General features: G+C 40.7%; 1 protein-coding gene across 3 annotated transcripts in view; it reads right to left on the minus strand.

Moving 5' to 3' along the window:
• The window catches only part of F5 (coagulation factor V), a 75257-nt gene that overhangs the window by 21047 nt on the left and 34921 nt on the right, over positions 1–19289 (minus strand). The window contains exons 8-16 of one of the 3 annotated variants that reach the window (XM_068985602.1): positions 17417–17594; positions 15169–15268; positions 13025–13236; positions 12313–12463; positions 10177–10350; positions 6342–8754; positions 2501–2663; positions 1522–1758; positions 426–636 (exon numbers count right to left, since the gene is read on the minus strand). In XM_068985602.1, coding sequence (XP_068841703.1) covers positions 426–636; positions 1522–1758; positions 2501–2663; positions 6342–8754; positions 10177–10350; positions 12313–12463; positions 13025–13236; positions 15169–15268; positions 17417–17594 — 3839 coding nt within the window. Of the gene's footprint in view, positions 1–425; positions 637–1521; positions 1759–2500; positions 2664–6332; positions 8755–10176; positions 10390–12312; positions 12464–13024; positions 13237–15153; positions 15269–17416; positions 17595–19289 lie in introns of all 3 variants that reach the window. The other 2 variants (XM_068985599.1, XM_068985600.1) reach the window with 2 other exon arrangements.

Raw genomic sequence — 19289 nt, forward strand, 5'->3', positions numbered from 1 at the left:
CTGCTGAGAGTTACAAATATGACAGTCATTCTTATTTTGGAAGTATGTGTGGGCGTTCACTTCTACATAAATAATTGATCCCTTAGAGATCAAGAAACAGATTTATTAACTGTTTAGTTGCAGAACAATACTAATTCCTTTCCCGTCTATGTTACCAGCTAAAGCCCAGTGACTTTTGTTGTTTGGTTTGGGTTTGTTTTGCAGCAGCCTTGTGTGCTATCTTTCAGATTTTGTCTGCTCTCTTTCACCTACATTGTCACCTGGCACGTGACATCAGCCTCATAGACATTTAAGGATCTGGTTTTAGTTAGAGCTCCTGTTTCCACAGAAGCATCTTATATCTGATTTTGAGAAGACCTGTGGGCAGGAATCACTGTCACCCAGTAAGTTGGTTCAGAGATGAGATCAAAGTCAGAGGAAAATACCATGAAACTCATGGGAGTTTTTGACTTCTGAGGATGCGTGTCTCCAAGACCTTGCGGGCTTCTTGTCATAATACCAGCTCTTCTTTTCATCAAAGACCATAAAAAGTAGGACAAATTCTCTCATGTCCACAGGCATGTTGGTCTCCTTATGAAGTGTCCCTTTCCGGCAGATCAGAAGAGGCCCTATCAAGCCTGAATGGATATCTTTTTCCTGGAAGACAGTAAGAGCAGACAGCACACATTCACGGTTTCTCACGATTTTCTTTGCTCTTCTGACAATCACGGATCCTATTGAAAAGGAGACCTTCTCAGAGGCTCTGGAAGATTATAAATGAATTATAGCTTAATAAACCTGGATATTTATTGTCTTCATTCTGTGATGCTCATATTGCCTTCCTCTGATTAATCCCTTATTTCAACATGGTAGTAATGATAATTATGGTGATGATAATGATAGGGATACTATTATAAATACCATTTATTGAGTATCTGTTAGGTTAAATATTTCCCCTGTAGTATCTTATTTAATTCTGACAACAATCCTATATGGTAAAAAATAAATTCATTGATTGAACAAATATTACCAAGTGCCTGCTCTACGTGCTATGTATGGTTGCCTCCTTTTTAACTCTGGGAACAGTGGCTGAGAGAGATCAAGTAACTTTCCTAGGGCTACACAGTAAGTGATAGGATAGAAATTGAAATCTAAGTCTATGCTCTCTCTACTACCATCAAAATGGAGGAATCTTGAATTTATAGTTCTTTTATTTAAAAAAAAGAAAAGGCAGGAGATAGCTTTCTCAAGGAAAGCTTGTTCAAGGAAATTGCAGATAAACATCTTCCTCTGTAAAGCAGTCACTCTAACTGGGGCTAACCATTTAAGTAATCCTTCCTCCTTTCCACTGAACAAATGCTTCTCACTGTCTTCTGAAGATCTGCATGGAGAGTCCCTGGTTTTGGCAGCAGTTGACTGTGGACCCTGATCCTTAAACATGCCTCATGTAAAGCAGGACAGATATTTACTAGGAAATCGTGACATTCCATTTGATGGACTCAACTTAGGGGAACGACAAAAATTTTCAGTGGCTATGCTTACTGGGTTCACTGCTGAGTAGTAGGCCCAAGCCCGACAGGCAGATCCAGGGTTTTCTGGCCCGGATCGTGTAGTGGCGTGCCATACATAGGTATAAGTGCTATTGGGCTGAATAGCATTGTCTTCCTTAAACCATTCAGGAGAGTCATCTTCATAAGTCTTTCCTTCTGATGATTTTTCATAGGAAAGCCCATGGGCATGAAGAGAATATGGTCTGGATGCTAAATTTTTAAAACGAACCTGAAAAGAAAGGAATGATTCACAAATGTATTTAAGCTTAATAAAGCCCAGCCCCCCAAATGTCAGCATTATGGGCTAAACTGGATGGCTATTCAGTTGAATCTAAGATATATTGAATGCTTAGAATTGCAAAGTAATTTTTGTGTATTATTTAATCTAATTTTACAACCATCCAATGAGATAGGGCCCATGTAGTTTTCTCCAGAAACACCAAAACAGGTTTGTTTTTAGGCTCGAAGATTATATACAAATGAAATGATAAAGATAGGTGCTACAGATCTGAAAATGAATGAGGCTTTGGTTTTACTCACAATAAGATTTCAAGCTACTGGTGTAAAGAGATATGTACATGTGAATTTCAGTTAAAAATATGGAGACAAAAGGTACTGTAAACAAAGTATGGATGGGATTTGGTGGGAATGCCTGGGAGGAGCAATTCAGTTGAATGTTTAGGAGAGCTTTGGAGAATTAAAGAAAGTTTCTTCAGAGAGATGGAATTGGCCTATATAACATGAACAGGAACTTGGCAGGGGAAGAAATAAAATTGTGAGATCATTTCTTTTTTTTTCTTGAAGAGTGGAAAGTGAGTTGGTAAGCAGTCTTGAAAAGAAATGTAGTTATTTGTTAATTTTAGAAAATAAATAAGTCATCTACAGCTTTCTTGCCATTTCCATCTCTACAGCCCTCTGGTGCTTGTGGAAATTCCTCTGATGATCTTATCAATGCTCGAAAGATAACTTACTTGTATAACATCATCCACTTCAGCTCTAATGACTGGACCAAGTATGCCAAGATGTTCTTCATACTCCCCCTGAGGATCAAGTTTGGTAAAAGTGCTATCAAGGTACTTTCGGAAAACTACTTTCTTGTATACGGTGTCCTCTGGAACATCATCAGTGTCTTCACTGAAATGAAAGTAATAGCATTTGTTTAAAAGAACAAATTAAAGACCATTCAAAGAATTGAGGAAATTCTCTGTTTCTGAACATAGCATCTAGTATAAACAAGATATTTGAAAATATTTAATGAACAAATGAATTAAAATATAAGTGACTAAAATCATAAGCCAGTAAATATCATTTAGCTCCCATCTCACATATTGTTTCTAAGCATATTCTCCTATGACCCTTTAGACTGGATCAAATCTCTCTCTAACACTCCCTAAATTTCTACAAAGTTACTGTAGTATATATAGTAAATCCCTGTAGTATTCTTATAGGGTTTCTATAGTATATATAGTAAATTATATATTATTTATTTGTGAGATTATCTATTAAAATCTGACTCTACCATTAGAGTGAAAGCCCCGTGAGATCAGGGACTGTGCTTAGCTTGCTTATAATTTTTATTTCCAGTGCCTAGCAAGGTACCTGGCTAATAGTAAGCAGATATTTATTTTATGTATTAATGAATAAGGCTTCCCAGGTGGCTCAGCAGTAAAGAATCTGCCTGCCAATGCAGGAGAAGGGGCTGGATCCCTGGGTTGGGAGGATCCCCTGGAGGAGGAAATGGCAACCCACTCCAATATTCTTGCCTGGAAAATCCCATGGACAGAGGAGCTTGGTGGGCTACAGTCCATGGGGGTCACAAAGAGTCAAGCACAACTTAGTCACTAAACAACAACAACTCCAATTAATGAATGACAAATATAATCAGATATCAACATAGCAGATTTTAATTTTAAAAGCAGAGAAAGTCATGCAATGGAATAGTGCCAGGGTTTGGGACAGGCAGATGATAATGGTCAGTTGATTTAGAGGGTCACCTCTGTAAAGGCCACTGGATGGGTAGGTGTTTTATATTCTGAAAGTAGCCACTCTCCCCACATTTGCTTTTGCTAGATCACATCATTCTGTATGTGGTTTACCAGCTCAGTCTGGGGCTAGAGCATATCAGATTTTCCTACTGAATATTAAATTTCCCTAGAGTCTGGGTGGTTTAGTCGCTAAGTTGTATTCAACTCTTGCGACCCCGGATAGAGGAGCTTGACAGGCTACAGTCCATGGGATTCTCCAGACAAAAATACTGGAATGGGTTGCCATTTCCTTCTCCAAGAATCTGGGAAACAGGCCAGAAGCTCACCCATGAATCTCATAGTATTTGTTATACAATACAAGCCATTATTAGAGAATCCCATTCTGCCTACTTTCTAGTCTTGCTATACTAGTAATCCTATGCTTCCAGACTCTAAGCATGGTATACAGTCCCCTAGAACATACATGAATGTGTGTGCTAAGTCGTTTCAGTCATGTCTGACTCTTTGTGACCCGATGGACTGTGGCTGGCCAGGCTCCTCTGTCCATGGGATTCTCCCAGGCGACACACATGACGTTTTGAAGGAACTGGTTTCATCTCTTTACACTCTAGAAAACCTTACTCCCTCAGGAACTTGCTTAGCAATCCCCAGATAAACTACTTATTCTCATATAGTAAAGGGTGTTACAGTTAAATAGGAAGTCACAGGAGAAAGTCTCTTAAACTCAGAGTTTTAATATGGAAATGTCTGGCACCAGACGTTAACTGGCACCAGATTAATGAAATAATTTCTCTGAATCACACCATGTGTTGTGTTTACTTACTCTAGTTGCACTCTGATTTTAATTTATTAGGGTAACAGCTAGCTTTTGTGAAAGCTATGAGCTATATTTAGACAGTATAAATATGGCCATCAGCTACCATGTCATCAGCTATACCCAAGAATTTGTAGTTGCTTTTTGTACCCCTTTCTCTTCTTTCTCTGTCTTGTCATCCCAGAATACAGAACCCAGTCCAATGTGGCTTTCCATAATTGAGAAAATTAAAATGAAAACTAACTTTAAAAAATGCATGTCAATCCATTAAAAACTCTCTGTTGTAAGTCAGTCCACTTACAAAATTGCATCAACTCCTTCAACTCTATGGTTGAAAAGTGGCTAGAACCCTAAAATGTTAGAGCTGAAGCAGATCTTGGGACCCACTTTGTGTAACTGCTTATTAAAAAGACTGCAAATATCCCAATCAACTAGGAGTGGCTTAAAACTTTTGAAGGTTTCTCACTGCTCTTGGAAAAACATTGAAATTCTTCCCAGGGCCCACAAAGCCTAGTAGTATCTTATCTCTACAGAGCTAGCCAAACACTTTCTTAGCACACACCCTCATCTTGAGCTTCAGCTACAGAGGCCTTTAGTCTCAGGGCTTCCTCCTTCCCCAGGGCCTTCATCATGCTGTTTTCTCTGTCTAGAATGCGCTCCCCTCTCCACTGTCTGTTCATTTTAAGATCTCAACTCAAATGTCACTTTACCAGTCAGACTTCCCACTTCTCATATCACCACTGATTACCTTTCCTTATTGGTCTTCATCATGGTTAATTTTTTTACACTTATTTATATGAGTGCTTGGTTCATATCTACCTGCCCAACTAGACACAAGTTCCATCAGAGCAGGAATCATTTGCATTTATATTCTCTTTTACCATCTCAGCACTTAGCACAATGCCTAGGAGAGAATAAGCCCTCATTAAGGAGTTATTGGACTTCCCAGGTGGCACTAGTGGTAAAGAACCTGCTCGTCAATGTAGGAGACATAAGAGATGCAAGTTCAATTCCTGGGTCGGGGAGATCCCTTGGAGGAGAGCATGGCAACCCACTCCAGTATTCTTGCCTAGGGAATTCCATGGAGAGAGGAGCCTGGCGGGCTACAGTCCATAGGGTCATAAAGAATCAGACACGACTGAGCACACACACACACAAAGAATTATTAACTGAGTGATGTTATAAACCAAGTTAAAATAAAAGTTCCAATCGAGATGAATCATAATCTAATGAATGGCTCAATTGAGGGCATAAACTTGCTTTTTGCTTCTAAGCTACTTTATACCCTTGACCTCTGCAACTGGAATCACATGGAATTTGACTTAATCTTCATCAAGATGGTATATACTTCATACTGATCAGTTAACAATTTAAAAATATTTTTGTTAAGTAATGGCAAAAGGAGATTTCTACATCACAAATTTAGATTTGAAGCCAACTTCAGTGAAATCATATTGATTATCCTATAGCTATTGATAAGTCGCTTCCCAGGTGGTGCTAGTGGTAAAGAATCTGCCTACCAAAACAGGAGACAGAGGAGATGCAGTTTCAATCCCTAGGTTGGGGAAGATCCCTGGAGGAAGAAATGGCAACCCACTCCAGTATTCTGCCTAGGAAATCCCATGAACAGAGAGCCTGGCAGGCTATAGTCCATGGGATCACAAAGAGTCAGACATGACTCAGCAACTAAACAACAACATTGATAGACTGGGCTCTGCACTGGAGCAAGGAGTAGGAATATATTTGATGAGAAAAGAAGAGAGAGGAGGGTGCTGATTTAAATACAGCATATCAAAGACTTCTCACAGCGATGGCTCTTGTATTGTCCAGATGTCACCTGAAGTGGAAAAGCTTATCTTGACATTGACAATGGAAACAGTATAAGCCAAGTTGCACTATATAGGGGAACTAAATTACACTTAGCACGATTTGCCCAAAATCATCTTCTTAGACTGTTGTAATTACTTTTTTTAGCATTAGTGGAAAAAATGAGAATATAAGAACTGGTCAAACCTTTGCACAAATTTTGAATAATCCCAGGATATTTCTTCAGCTGCAATGTAATAATTTTTTCTGTTTCCATTGTTGCTGCGGAGGTACCATGCTGCAATGTTGTCAGGATTTCTGGAGGAGCTGATATCTGTCCTAAGATCAGTTTGGTAAGGGTCATTATAGGCTACAAATTCGAATTCACCATAGTCTTCTTCACTGCTCTCTTCCTTCTGCCCTGGAATAATTTCAATATAATCTCCATCATCTCTACTGAGGCCTACTACAACCAGTGGATTAAATTCTTCTGGTATAAAAGTGTTATTTAGTGTGGAGTCTGGTGGAGGAGATGGCATCTGACCAATATCTGCATAAGGGAAAGTCTGGCCAAATTCTGGAAGAGACAATGACTGACTTGATTCAGAAGTGTGGGATGTCTGATTAAGATCTAGAGGAGGTGATGTCTGCTTGAGATCAAGCTGGCCAAGGTCTGGAGAGAGAGACTCCTGGCTGAGGTCTGGAGAAAGGGCCGTCCGGCCAAGGTCTGGAGAGAGAGACTCCTGGCTGAGGTCTGGAGAGAGGGCCGTCTGGCCAAGGTCTGGAGAGAGAGACCCCTGGCTGAGGTCTGGAGAGAGGCCCGTCTGGCCAAGGTCTGGAGAGAGAGACCCCTGGCTGAGGTCTGGAGAGAGGCCCGTCTGGCCAAGGTCTGGAGAGAGAGACTCCTGGCTGAGGTCTGGAGAGAGGCCCGTCTGGCCAAGGTCTGGAGAGAGAGACTCCTGGCTGAGGTCTGAAGAGAGGCCCGTCTGGCCAAGGTCTGGAGAGAGAGACTCCTGGCCAAGGTCTGGGGTAGGGGCCATCTGGCCAAGGTCTGGGGAGATGGATGGTTGAGTGAGGTCTAGAGAGGTAGCTGTCTGCCAGACTTCAAGTTCCAAGGAAGGGAAAATTTGACTCACATCAGTAGGGATGGCCTTGTTTCTTAGGTCATAGTTGGGTATCTGGCTGGGCTGTGTGGGAGGAGATCTGTTACTGTGGGCTGTAGTAGAATGTGTTGGATCAGAGTCTTGAGTAGGGAATATTTGATAGTGTTCCTCTGGGCTCACTGTCGGATTAAGATCTGGAGGGGAGCTAGTCTGACTGGTGTCATTTGGTGAGGTCTGGTCATGATCAGGAAGTGAGGCTGCAAGGCTAAGATTCATAGAGGGGAATGTCTGATTGAGGTCTATGGAAAGAGATGTTTCATTGGACGCATGGAGTAACAATGAATGATTATGTCCTCTGTCTGAAAATGAGGCATTGACCTCTCCTCTCAGAGGGTGAAAACTCCTTGGAGATAGAGGAACATGGTATGCAGGCTTCGCTTCCTTTTTCTTTCTTCGTGTCCTAATTAATGGAAGGCCTTCCTTCAATCTACTATTTCTTCTATCCTGTCTGTCTTGTAGAGGTTTACGTCTAGTTACCAAAAATGTTGGGTGGCCACTCTGCTTTCCATGACTGTTTTTGAAAGGGATGTTTTCTCCCCAAGTCCTTGAGGCATTCTGGGGGCTGTTTGGCAACTTATCAACAGTCTTGTTTTCATTAGCATCTTGGATTATTTCATAACTGCCTTTCTCAGAAATCAAATGCCATTCTCCATTCAGAATCTTAGATGGATCCTTTTGTTGTAAGAGTAACAGATCACTGGGAATGTCCTCCCAGAGCCCCATTCTGGAAGAAGAAGAGTTGTCTTGGCTTAAATGTGTCCTGGTTTTATGTGCTGGGGATTCCATCTGGGAGAACCTGTGCTTTGCTGCTCGGCCTCTTCCTACCTGGAATCTTTGATGTTTGGCAGGTTTTTGATTTTTGAATCCTGTGCCAAATGGAAGTAGGCTTATCCCTGTGACATCTGAGAGTGGAAGATCTTCTCTATGGTCTTCAGAATAAGGGCTGGAATGCTCTGCCATGGGAGGGTTGAGAGTTGAGTTCTTATCTAAGCCAGCATGTTCCAGCGCAGGACCAGCTGCAGGGGCTTCCAGGTGCAGAAGAGTTTTCAGAGGTTCTGCAAAGTTGTTGGCAATGAGCCTGCTAACATTTCTTGGGGAAGAAGAATTTGAACCAAGATCTCTGTTGGCACTTGGAGGAATGAATTCAGAGTCTTTCTCCAGAGCTAGGGCGGTAAGATTGAACTCATCTTTCTCCTGATTCAGTGATGAATTTCTGAATGACCTAAGACCTAGAATTGAAGCCAGTTCTTCCTGGTAATCAGAGTCAGCATCATTTTCATCTTTGATTTCTGAAGAATCATGCATTTTCCTTGTAGTCATGGCTGTAGATCCTGAAGGTTCATATATAATCTCATAGGAGTCATCATCATCATTCCGGATACACTTAGCATCCCTGAACCTCAGCCGTAGTTTTTTGCTTCTTGGATTGGAATTCATGGTGGTTAACATCCAAGTTCCTACAAAAGAGAAACAAACAGAATAGAGAACTCTGAGGACAGAAAAAGATATTTAAAACCCTATGGTCCATTGTAGCAGATTATTTCCAGTGAACTTTCATCAGGGATACTGTGGTCTGTGGACTGCAATTGATCTGTGAACTACTGGTTACTGTTCCACAGTGACATAAGGAATGAAATCGAGAAGAAAGGGTATAGGAAACCTTTTTGTAATCTGACATTTCCATGACATCCAACCGTGTGATCAGCACATTGATCTCATTTGACAGAATATGGACCCAAAATATTGGTCGGTGCAGATTAGGGAGAAAAACTTTCAGCACAAATAGTTTGAGAGTCCCTGTTTTAGAATATATTCAAAAAGAGATGAATCAAGAATGAAATGTGCATGTATGCTAAGTCACTTCAGTCGTGTCCGACTCTATGTGATGCTATGGACTATAGCCTGCCAGGTTCCTCTGTCCATGGAACTCTCCAGGCAAGAATACTTGAGTGGGTTGCCATGCCCTTGGGGGATCTTCCCAACTCAGGGATCAAGCCCAGGTCTCTTATGTCTCCTGCATTGGTAGGCGAGTTCTTTACCACTGAGCCACCTGGGAAGCCCAAGAATGAAGTGGTTTTTGAATATCAAAGCTCTTGTGAGTTGCACATTTTGTTAGAGAGCTGAAGTTAGGTGAAAAATGATGAAATAAGAAACATCTTATTGTTTTTATTGTTTCCCAAGAAATGAGAAACATCTAGATATTTCTAAGGAATAAATAATTCAAGTGGATCCAGGATAATACTGAATCTCTTTGAAATGGTATGTGATTTCCTGGCAAACCTTCCATAGATATAACATGTTGATTGTCTACTGAGTCCTAGGCGCTTGGTGCATATTACAATGAATGTCAGAGCAACTCTGTAAAGTGTTATTGTTCTGTTTTTCAGATTAATAAACTGAGGCTCAGTGAGGTGGAGTAACTTGTCCAAGGTTAAACAGATATCAAATGGCAGAGCAGGTTTTGAACCTGGATCTGATGAACTCCAAAGCCCATGACAGCTATCATGAAGCCCACCTCTAAGGTACTATATTGGATTATTGCTAATCCTAGTGTGGGATAGCTGTCTTAAAAAGCTGAAAAAGGCATTTGGTAAAAGAAATGTGCTGTGGCTGAATGCTCACACTTTCTTCTCAAAGTGATGCCTGATCCTTTTATTGTTATTATCTTTGCTTCTCATTCAGCCCAGAGAAGGATAAATGAAATGCACATAAAGAACTGGACCCATTTGAGTAATCAATTCCCCCAACAGAAATCATGAATAGTATTGAAAGGAAAGCCCACCAGGAATCAGAGAGAGAAGCCCAGGAAGCGTGGTAGTCTGAAGAGCTGCAGCAGACCAGGCAGAGCAGAGGATCCCCTCTAAATATCCAAGTCTTACCAACATTATCCATTGTGACAGTCACGGACTCCCCCTGCATGGGGAAAAGGGTCAAGGTGTCCTCGTGCCTCTTTCCATAGATGAATGAGTGCCCAGTGAAGTGAATGGTCAAAAGGTCATTCTGGGTTCCCACACTGCAGAAGTGCCACTGGACGGTGTCATCAAAGCAGAACCCTAATGTGGGTATACTCTCAGGCACATAGCCATTAATAGCTGAAAGAGTGAAATCTGTTAAAACATCAGGCCTATACCAACCAAAGGGAATGTGGCTAATGATAACCCAATGATACTCTGGTTGTGTCTTAGTGATTATATGGGATAAGCTTTACCAGAATGAACATCAAACACAGACTTTTCAAATGAGAACTTATTCTTTAAAGTTAGCTAAGGGAGAAAAGTCAGGATAAAAACAAAGCCTTTCATTCACATTGATTTATTCATTCATTTGTTAAGTGTATATTTTATACTCTAGGTCTGCTTTCAAAGATATTCTGAGGGTCAACTTAGAATATTATCTAGAGTAATTTTACCTGGAGAAAAAGCATAATATAAGAAAGTCAAATTCTTGAAGCATTGGTTATTGAATACAAGTAATTATCCCTAAAAACGAAGACTGTTTAGCATATTTTGCAGTTTTTATTGCTCCATCTTAGCATTTATATAATCTCTAGTTTGCACTCAGCTATCAAGTTCAGACATTTTCATCCTCTTTCAGTGGGATACATTTTTAGGCAGTATCAGTATTTACATATATACTAAGCATGTTAATAAAATCACAGATGATTTCTGTGAGAGCAGGGTCTATGTCTGCCAGGGTTACCACTATAACCCTCATCCTAGTATAATTCATGGCACTAAGTGAGTACTTAAATACTTAACACATAGCTGACCGAATATGTTTTTACTTTGTACCTGATTCTGAAAGCTTTTCTAAATGGTCTATAGCTGCACTAATATGGTAGCCACTAGCCACTCGTGACTATTGGGCACTTGAAATATGGATAATCTGGATTGAGACGTGCTGTGAGTATAAAATACACACTGGATTTCCAAGACTTGGCAAGAAATAAAGTAAATCTCTTTAATTTTAATATTGATTATATGTTTAAATGATAATATTTGCAATATATTAAATAAAATATATTACTAAAACAAACTTCACCTTTCTCTCTTTAATGGTAACATGTCTACTAGAAAATTTTAAATTGTATTTATGGCTCATATACAATTTCAAATGGTCAGCACTGGTCTAGAACTATGACAGGTTTGCTGCCAAAATGAAATTAAGCTAAAAAAGCTGAGGCTGACTCCCTGTTCAGAGTTACTTTCCTGGTAACTGCCAGTTCTAATAATGGTCAAATGTCAGTCATCTGAAATTATATGAACAGACTGGGGAGAAATGGTCCTCCTTTCTGTGATTACTTATGAGAGAAAATGAGTTCAGTGACTCCCAGCTCTGAGGAAAGGGACCCTGACCCTTGTGGAGAAGTTTGCTTCCAGCTGGCTCAGTGAAATTTTTCCCAGACTTCCCATAGCAGTGGCTTTGAGCACGGACTTTAAAATTACAGAAAAGCCTGCTGAATCTTGACTCAGATTATTCTTTCTGTTCTGTGCTTCTTGCTGCTCACTTCTAACCTCTTCGCGGATTGGCTTTCGAAGACTCTTGGCTCCCTGTTTGCATTTTGCTTAGTTTCATTCGACAGTCTAGCTTTAGGTCACTTCCCTTGTTTCTGCCCTGGGCATAAAGACTGTTCACCTTGCACCCGGTCTAAAACCCTCAGACACCTCGGACCAAGGCCTCGTCCCTCACCCACCCCCACCCTTCACCCTGTTCTTCCCGGCTCAGAGCATGTGTTCATGCACATGTGCTCATGCACCCACAAACACACACGCACAGACACACACACACACACACATTTGAAGCAAGAAACCAACAGGGTGTCGAAGGATAACAAGCATTGACCTCCTGCTATAAAAAGATTTCTTTTTCACCCAGTAATTTCATCACCAAATTCCTGGACTGAAAGTGAGACTAAGAGGTGAGTGGGTTCTAATTCACACCTCTGCCTCTTGATACAGTCACACTTCAGCCATGGGAATAAAAAACTGATGGACAAAAAGAGTGCTCCGACTTACTACTCATGATGTTTGACTCATAAAACTTGGGGTCATCACGTTTCACCTTCTCAGGATTTTCACAAAACTTGTAGATGTTGTCTTCAATGTACCAGCTCTTGTTCTCATCAAACACAGCAAACACAGCCTGCTGCTCAATGTCTGCTGCCCTCTGGAGGATAAAAGTGCTGTGTTCAGTGATTAGCATCCTAGTCTATGGATTCCCTACAACACTGAGTTCTCAGAAACCAACAGCACACAGGTGTCGGGGCCCATGGAGCCAAAAATTCAGACATCTATGGGCCCATTGTGAACAAAGCCCTGTGAGAGTCACTTTTACCAGGCGATGTCTCACTGAGCCCCGAAACAGCTCTGCAAAAATTTCTGGAAGGAATAACACTGTTTTGATGAAAGGAAAAAATAAAGAGAAACTAAGTGACTTGCTTATCATGTAGGCAGTATGGACAGATCTGGAATTTGAAACAAACAAAAAGTACTGTTATAGCACTGTAGACTTGTCTTCTCCAGTAGAGTCCATATAAGACTTATCTAAGAAATAAATAAGACAATAAAGTAACTAAAGGAATAAGCCTTGTTATATTCATGCTAAACAGGGACTACTAAATATTCTCTGTTCTTCAGAAGCAAAAGCCCCCGTTATTTAACAAGGAGAACTACTCTATTCCCATCAGAAGTTCTCAATTTCTGAAAGGTTACTTCAGAGACAAAGTACCTGTATGCCTCGTTTATCCAAGGATCTGCTCTTACAAATTAGAAGAAGCCCTATCAGTCCAGAAGCAAGGTCCCTTGTGACGTCCACATTACTGTAGTATGGTCTTGTTAAGCACTGAGCATCGTTTTCTGTGGGTTCATCAGATTCTAGGATGTTCCACTTATAAGTGTAGGTTTCCCCTGGTTGAACTGCTCTGATCATGGTGTTGCTGCCTAAAAGAAAATACATTCAAAATTGGTTTTGATTTTCAAAATTATTTCATGGAAAAAATAAATAAGTAGAAAATGAATGAGTAATTTAAAATAATTGAGCTCTGAATAGAATCAGTGTTGAGAAAGGGATATTCTCTGTACATTAAGCTTCATTTGATAGAATTCTGAATTGTTGTTGCTGTTTAGTCTCTAAGTCATATGCGACTCTTTTATGACCCTAGGCCCACCAGGCTCTTCCGACCATGGGATTTTCCAGGCAACAATACTGGAGAGGGTTGCCATTTCCTCCTCCAGTGGATTTTCCTGACACAGAGATTGAACCTGTGTCTCCTGAGGCTCCTGCATTGACAGGCGCATTCTTTATCACTGAGCCTCCTGGGAGATGTCCAGAACTCAGGGTCAGTCAGTTCAGTCAGTTCAGTTGCTCAGTCGTGTCCGGCTCTTTGCGACCCCATGAATCGCAGCATGCCAGGCCTCCCTATCCATCACCAATTCCTGGAGTTCACCCAAACTCATGTGCATCGAGTCGGTGATGCCATCCAGCCATCTCATCCTCTGTTGTCCCCTTCTCCTCCTGCCCCCAATCCCTCCCAGCATCAGGGTCTTTTCCAATGAGTCAACTCTTCACATGAGGTGGCCAAAGTATTGGAGTTTCAGCATCAGTCCTTCCAACGAATACCCAGGACTGATCTCCTTTAGGATGGACTGGTTGGATCTCCTTGCGGTCCAAAGGACTCTCAAGAGTCTTCTCCAACACCACAGTTCAAAAGCATCAATTCTTCAGCTCTCAGCTTTCTTTATAGTCCAACTCTCACATCCATATATGTCCACTGGAAAAACCTGACTAGACGGACCTTTGTGAACAAAGTAACATCTCTGCTTTTGAATATGCTATCTAGGTTGGTCATAACTTTCCTTCCAAGGAGTAAGCGTCTTTTAATTTCATGGCTGCAATCACCATCTGCAGTGATTTTGGAGCCCCCAAAAATAAAGTCTGACACTGTTTCCACTGTTTCCCCATCTAATTCCATGAAATGATGGGACCAGACGCCATGATCTTCGTTTTCTGAATGTTGAGCTTTAAGCCAACTTTTTCACTCTCCTCTTTCACTTTCATCAAGAGGCTTTTGAGTTCCTCTTCACTTTCTGCCATAGGGGTGGTGTCATCTGCATATCTGAGGTTATTGATATTTCTCCTGGCAAACTTGATTCCAGCTTGTGCTTCTTCCAGCCCAACATTTCTCATGATGTACTCTGCATAGAAGTTAAATAAGCAGGGTGACAATATACAGCCTTGACATACTCCTTTTCCTATTTGGAACCAGTCTGTTGTTCCATGTCCAGTTCTAACTGTTGCTTCCTGACCTGCATATAGGTTTCTCAAGAAGCAGATCAGGTGATCTGGTATTCTCATCTCTTTCAGAATTTTCCACATTTATTCTGGATAGCTTGTAGCTATTAGATATTGGTTCACTTGAGGCTGCTTATTACACTAACAAAGGACACCATACTTTGTAGTCATCAGAATAAACAAAATCCCTGAAGTGAGCAGTGTTTGGTTCTGTTTCTGAGGATACCCCTACATGTATACTGGGGCTTCCCAGGCAGCACTAGGGGTAAAGAACCTGCCTGTCAATGCAGGGGACACAGGAGATGCGGGTTCCATCCCTGGGTCGGGAAGATCCCCTGAAGGAGGGCATGAAAACCCACTCCAGTATTTTTGCCTAGAGAATCCCATGAACAGAGGAGCCTGGCAGGCTATAGTCATTAGGGTCACAAAGAGTCTCAGACACTGAAGCAACTTAGCACACACACTACATGTATACTATCTGATGGTACAAGTTATACTAACAGGCAAGAAGGATAGTAGGACTAAATATGACAGTCTCTCAGAGGTCAGTATTTCATTCAGTAGACGTGAAAGATTCACACCTGAGGTTGAGGAAGCGTTGACTTCATCGTCATAAGGAGAGAAGGTCACACCGTGAGGGTAAATGCTGTAGGCGCGGCTGGCCATATTTTTGAACACGATCTACAAAATTAATTCAAATCCATTATTTCAGGATTTAGGGTCAATCATGAGAATAGACAATGCTAGCTTTGCATATTTACTTGTGGGATGGTGCATATGTGTGTGTGTGTCTTTATGTGAATGCAAACTAATAACTGTGTATGTGAGGGGCAACCTCTCCCCATCACCTGACAGATGCATTTGAGAGAGCTCCACTTACATAGTAAGGTGGAAAACGGAAAGAGAAGTCTGACCTTTGGAGTAACGTTTTCCTCACGGTACATCACCCTCTCCAAGTTGAGCCCCATCTCCCTTGCCCTGTCCTTTTGGCTTGGACCACATCTGCCTTTGAATCTGCTCCTTCCCTTCTCCAGTCTGCCAGATCTCCCAAACCCGTGTCCTTGATGCCATCTTCTTCTTTCTTTAATACTTGTTTATTATTTACATGGCTGCACCAGCTCTTAGATGGGGCCTGTAGGATCTTCAATTTTCTAGGCATACAGAGTCTTATAACTGCAGCATTCAAACTCTTAGTTGTGGCACATGGATTCTAGTTCCCTGACCAGGGATCGAACCCGGGTCCCCTGCACTGGAAGTGTAGTGTTGTAGCTACTGGACTACCAGGGAAGTCCCTCAAAAAACATCTTCTTGATGGGGCATAGCAAATAGCCAGATCTTGAATTTCCAATGAGGCATCTTTATACTTTCTAAGAGCACCTAAAAGGGATCAGAAATGAGGGAAGGAAGAGAGAAACAGGAGAAAGGTGGCTTTCTGCCCTTTGGTTATTATTATTTTTTTAATGAACAGAATTGGCTTTGTCTGCAGATATGGCTCAGATGGTAAAGCATCTCTCTACAATGCGGGAGACCCGGGTTCAATCCCTGGGTCGGGAAGATGCCCTGGAGAAGGAAATGGCAACCCACTCCAGTACTATTGCCTGGAAAATCCCATGGACAGAGGAGCCTGGTAGGCTACAGTCCATGGGGTCACAAAGAGTCAGACACGACTGAGCGACTTCACTCATCCTCTTAGTTCATTTCCATGAAGAGATGAAGGAAGCAGCTTCATCACACAGGAGTCCTAATTAGCCTCCTTAATCTAAAAAAACAACGTTAATCTTATCTTCTACTTGGTTGCTTGCCAAAGCATTTGGGTCATCCTTAATCTGCAGATTATATTCATCCTAGAATCTAGCCTAAGATTGCAACTTTTAATTCTCTGCTGTCTAGTTCCTACCAAAAGATAAGATGATGACATGATGCAACATGTAAAGAAATCAGCCTGAGGAACACTCAGTGTTCCTGACACATACCAAAATTTACGTTCATCAGAGACCAATCATCAGAGAACTACATGCTTAGATCACATTGATGAATTGTTTTCATTCAATTTGGTTATGTTCTCAGCTATAATGAGAAACATTTTTAAAAGCTATGCAACTTTAAGGAAGTGGAAGAAGATGGCCGAGGAATAAGCAGGGAGATCACCTGTCCCCCCAACAAATACATCAAAAACTCATGAAAATATGGAACAACTCCTACAGAGTAACCTCTAAATGATAGCAGAAGACCCCAAGGCCTCCAAAAAGAAATCACACCAATATTGTAAAGAATCATCAATCAATGAAAAACAAATATAATTAAATAAAAAGCTATGCAGCTTTTAAATTTATCATACCAGTTGTAGATGGGTCAAGGATTCCATCTGCCACATCACACAGCATGCTCTTTTTAAGCATCCATAGGATAACTTTCTCTAAGTCTCAATGACAGGGGAAATTGTACTTCTTTTATGACTACTGTGAATCTTGCCTGACCTATTTACCTGTTTATTTTGGCTGCTAGAAAGCCTAGGACAAAATTTGCAGATATTGTGGGAGCATATGGTATGTGTTTCATCATACTTATTCTTGGCTTTATTTTCTTTGTCCCCACATTATCCTTCACCTCAGTTACATCGGCTCCTTGGTTTATTCCTTTATAATCTGATCGACTATTTTAGATGATTTGTATTATGAGATAGGCTATAATAAACGCAAACATGAAAAAGAATTAAAACCACATTTGAATTAAAAATTACATGGACATGTTAAAAAAAAAATAACCAGTACTTATCATCTGTTTTTCACTATTCAAGTTCTTCCATGGTTCTGTATTTCTGTGACTTACTTTCAGTGTGTCTCTGACCTGGGCTCTGATAATAGGGCCCAAGATCCCATCTCCTTCGCTACTGGGATCCTCCAGGCGTTTGGTGAAGGAGTCATCTTGGTACTGTTTGTAGACAACCTTCTTATAATGTTTTCCAATTCGGTTTGAGAAATTATCCAAATGCAGAGATCTGTATTTTCTTAAAGTGAAATAAAGTTCAAAAGATTAAATAGTTTTCTTAAGTAGAGACCCCAATAGGATGGGAGACACCCTTATGTTTAGAAGTTCTGCTCTTGAATTAGATAAAAGGCTAGTTTTCTTGGGGGGGTGGGGGGAAGGCAGGGAGGGAAACCTTAGAGTGATTTGCAAAGTCCTGATATCTTCTCTCTAGTTGGAAAACTGGAAACCTCTGATGTGTCTCCTCCACCATTGATAAAGTCATAATCTTGGTTAGAAGCAGCTACTTACATCTTCCTATCTCTCCGGTTTCTAGAGTAGCTATCTCTGAAAGGTCTACTTGGATGAAAGGATAAGATACACTATGAATTTTTCTTAGGTATCACTTAATTTATAGTATCCTGTTGGCTTTCCTATGGGCTCCCATGGTGGCTAAGAATTTCAGTGGTAAAGAATCTGCCTGCCAATGAAGGGGGTGTGGATTTGATGCCTGGGTTGGGAAGATCCCCTGGAGAGAAATGGCAACCCACTCCAGTATTCTAGTCTGGAAAATTCCACAGTCAGAGGAGCCTGGAGGGCTACAGTCCATAGGGTTGCAAAAGAGTCAGACACAACTTAGTGACTAAAACAACAAGCAATTGGTGTTCCAGGTATTTCTCCATCTCTAAAAGAACACATTCCCACTCTGGGAAGTTTCTCCTGTCTTTATTAAACATAGTTCTATACTGTTGGGCTATCCCTTCTACCATCCAGCCAATCCTGGTGCCAACTGAAAACCAACTGCCTTCACCTGTCTTCTGTAGCTACTGCAATAAATGATTTAGGGGAGGTAACATGAACTACTTTCTACCTTGGTCCTTTTTATTGCCTTTGTTTGTAAAGGCAGAGTTCCATAATAGAGTTTATCCATTTTATGGATTTATTCTATACAATAAAAAGCACTGATTGCTGCTACAGAGCAATCTGGATTTTTTTTTTCTTAACCCCACTTCCCTAACTCTTCCTGCATTCTCTAAATACTTATCTGCATTCATTTCAAGTAGATAATTCCAGAGCATCTTTATGCAAATATGACTTGCAGATATAACAATTCTTATCCTCTCATGCCTCTAACAAAAGGGAGCTATTTGCATATTCTGTACCATACCTTGAATTTTTTGTTGCATTTTCCAGCTTTATTGAAATATAACTGACAAATGTATGTATCTGAGATTTATAACATAATGATTTGTATATGAGTATATAAGATTATCACAATCAAGCTAATAACCACTTCTGTGACCTCACCTAGTTGCTTATTTTTTTAATTTGGTAACACTTAAGATCTACTGTCTTAACAAATTTCAAGAATATTGTACAATGTTATTAACTATGGTGTTACTGACTGTAGTTAATATATTATGCTCTATATTAGGTCTCCAGAGCTCATTCATTTTAAAACTGAAAATTGGTATGCTTTGATCAACTTCTCCCATTCCCCCTCCCCTCTCAGCCCCTGGCAACCACCACTATACTCTCTGCTTCTATGAATTCAACTTTAGATTCCGCATACGTCATTCTGTGTCTGGAATATTTCACTTAGCCTAATGTCCTGCAGGTTCATCCATATTATTGCACATGGCAGGATTTCCTTCTTTTTTAAGGCTGAATAATATTCAATTATTACACATATAATTGTAACATACATACACATATATATCTCCACTGATAGGCACTT

The sequence above is a fragment of the Capricornis sumatraensis genome, chromosome 14 (genome assembly GCF_032405125.1).
Source record: "Capricornis sumatraensis isolate serow.1 chromosome 14, serow.2, whole genome shotgun sequence".
In the NCBI taxonomy this organism is placed as follows: domain Eukaryota; kingdom Metazoa; phylum Chordata; class Mammalia; order Artiodactyla; family Bovidae; genus Capricornis; species Capricornis sumatraensis.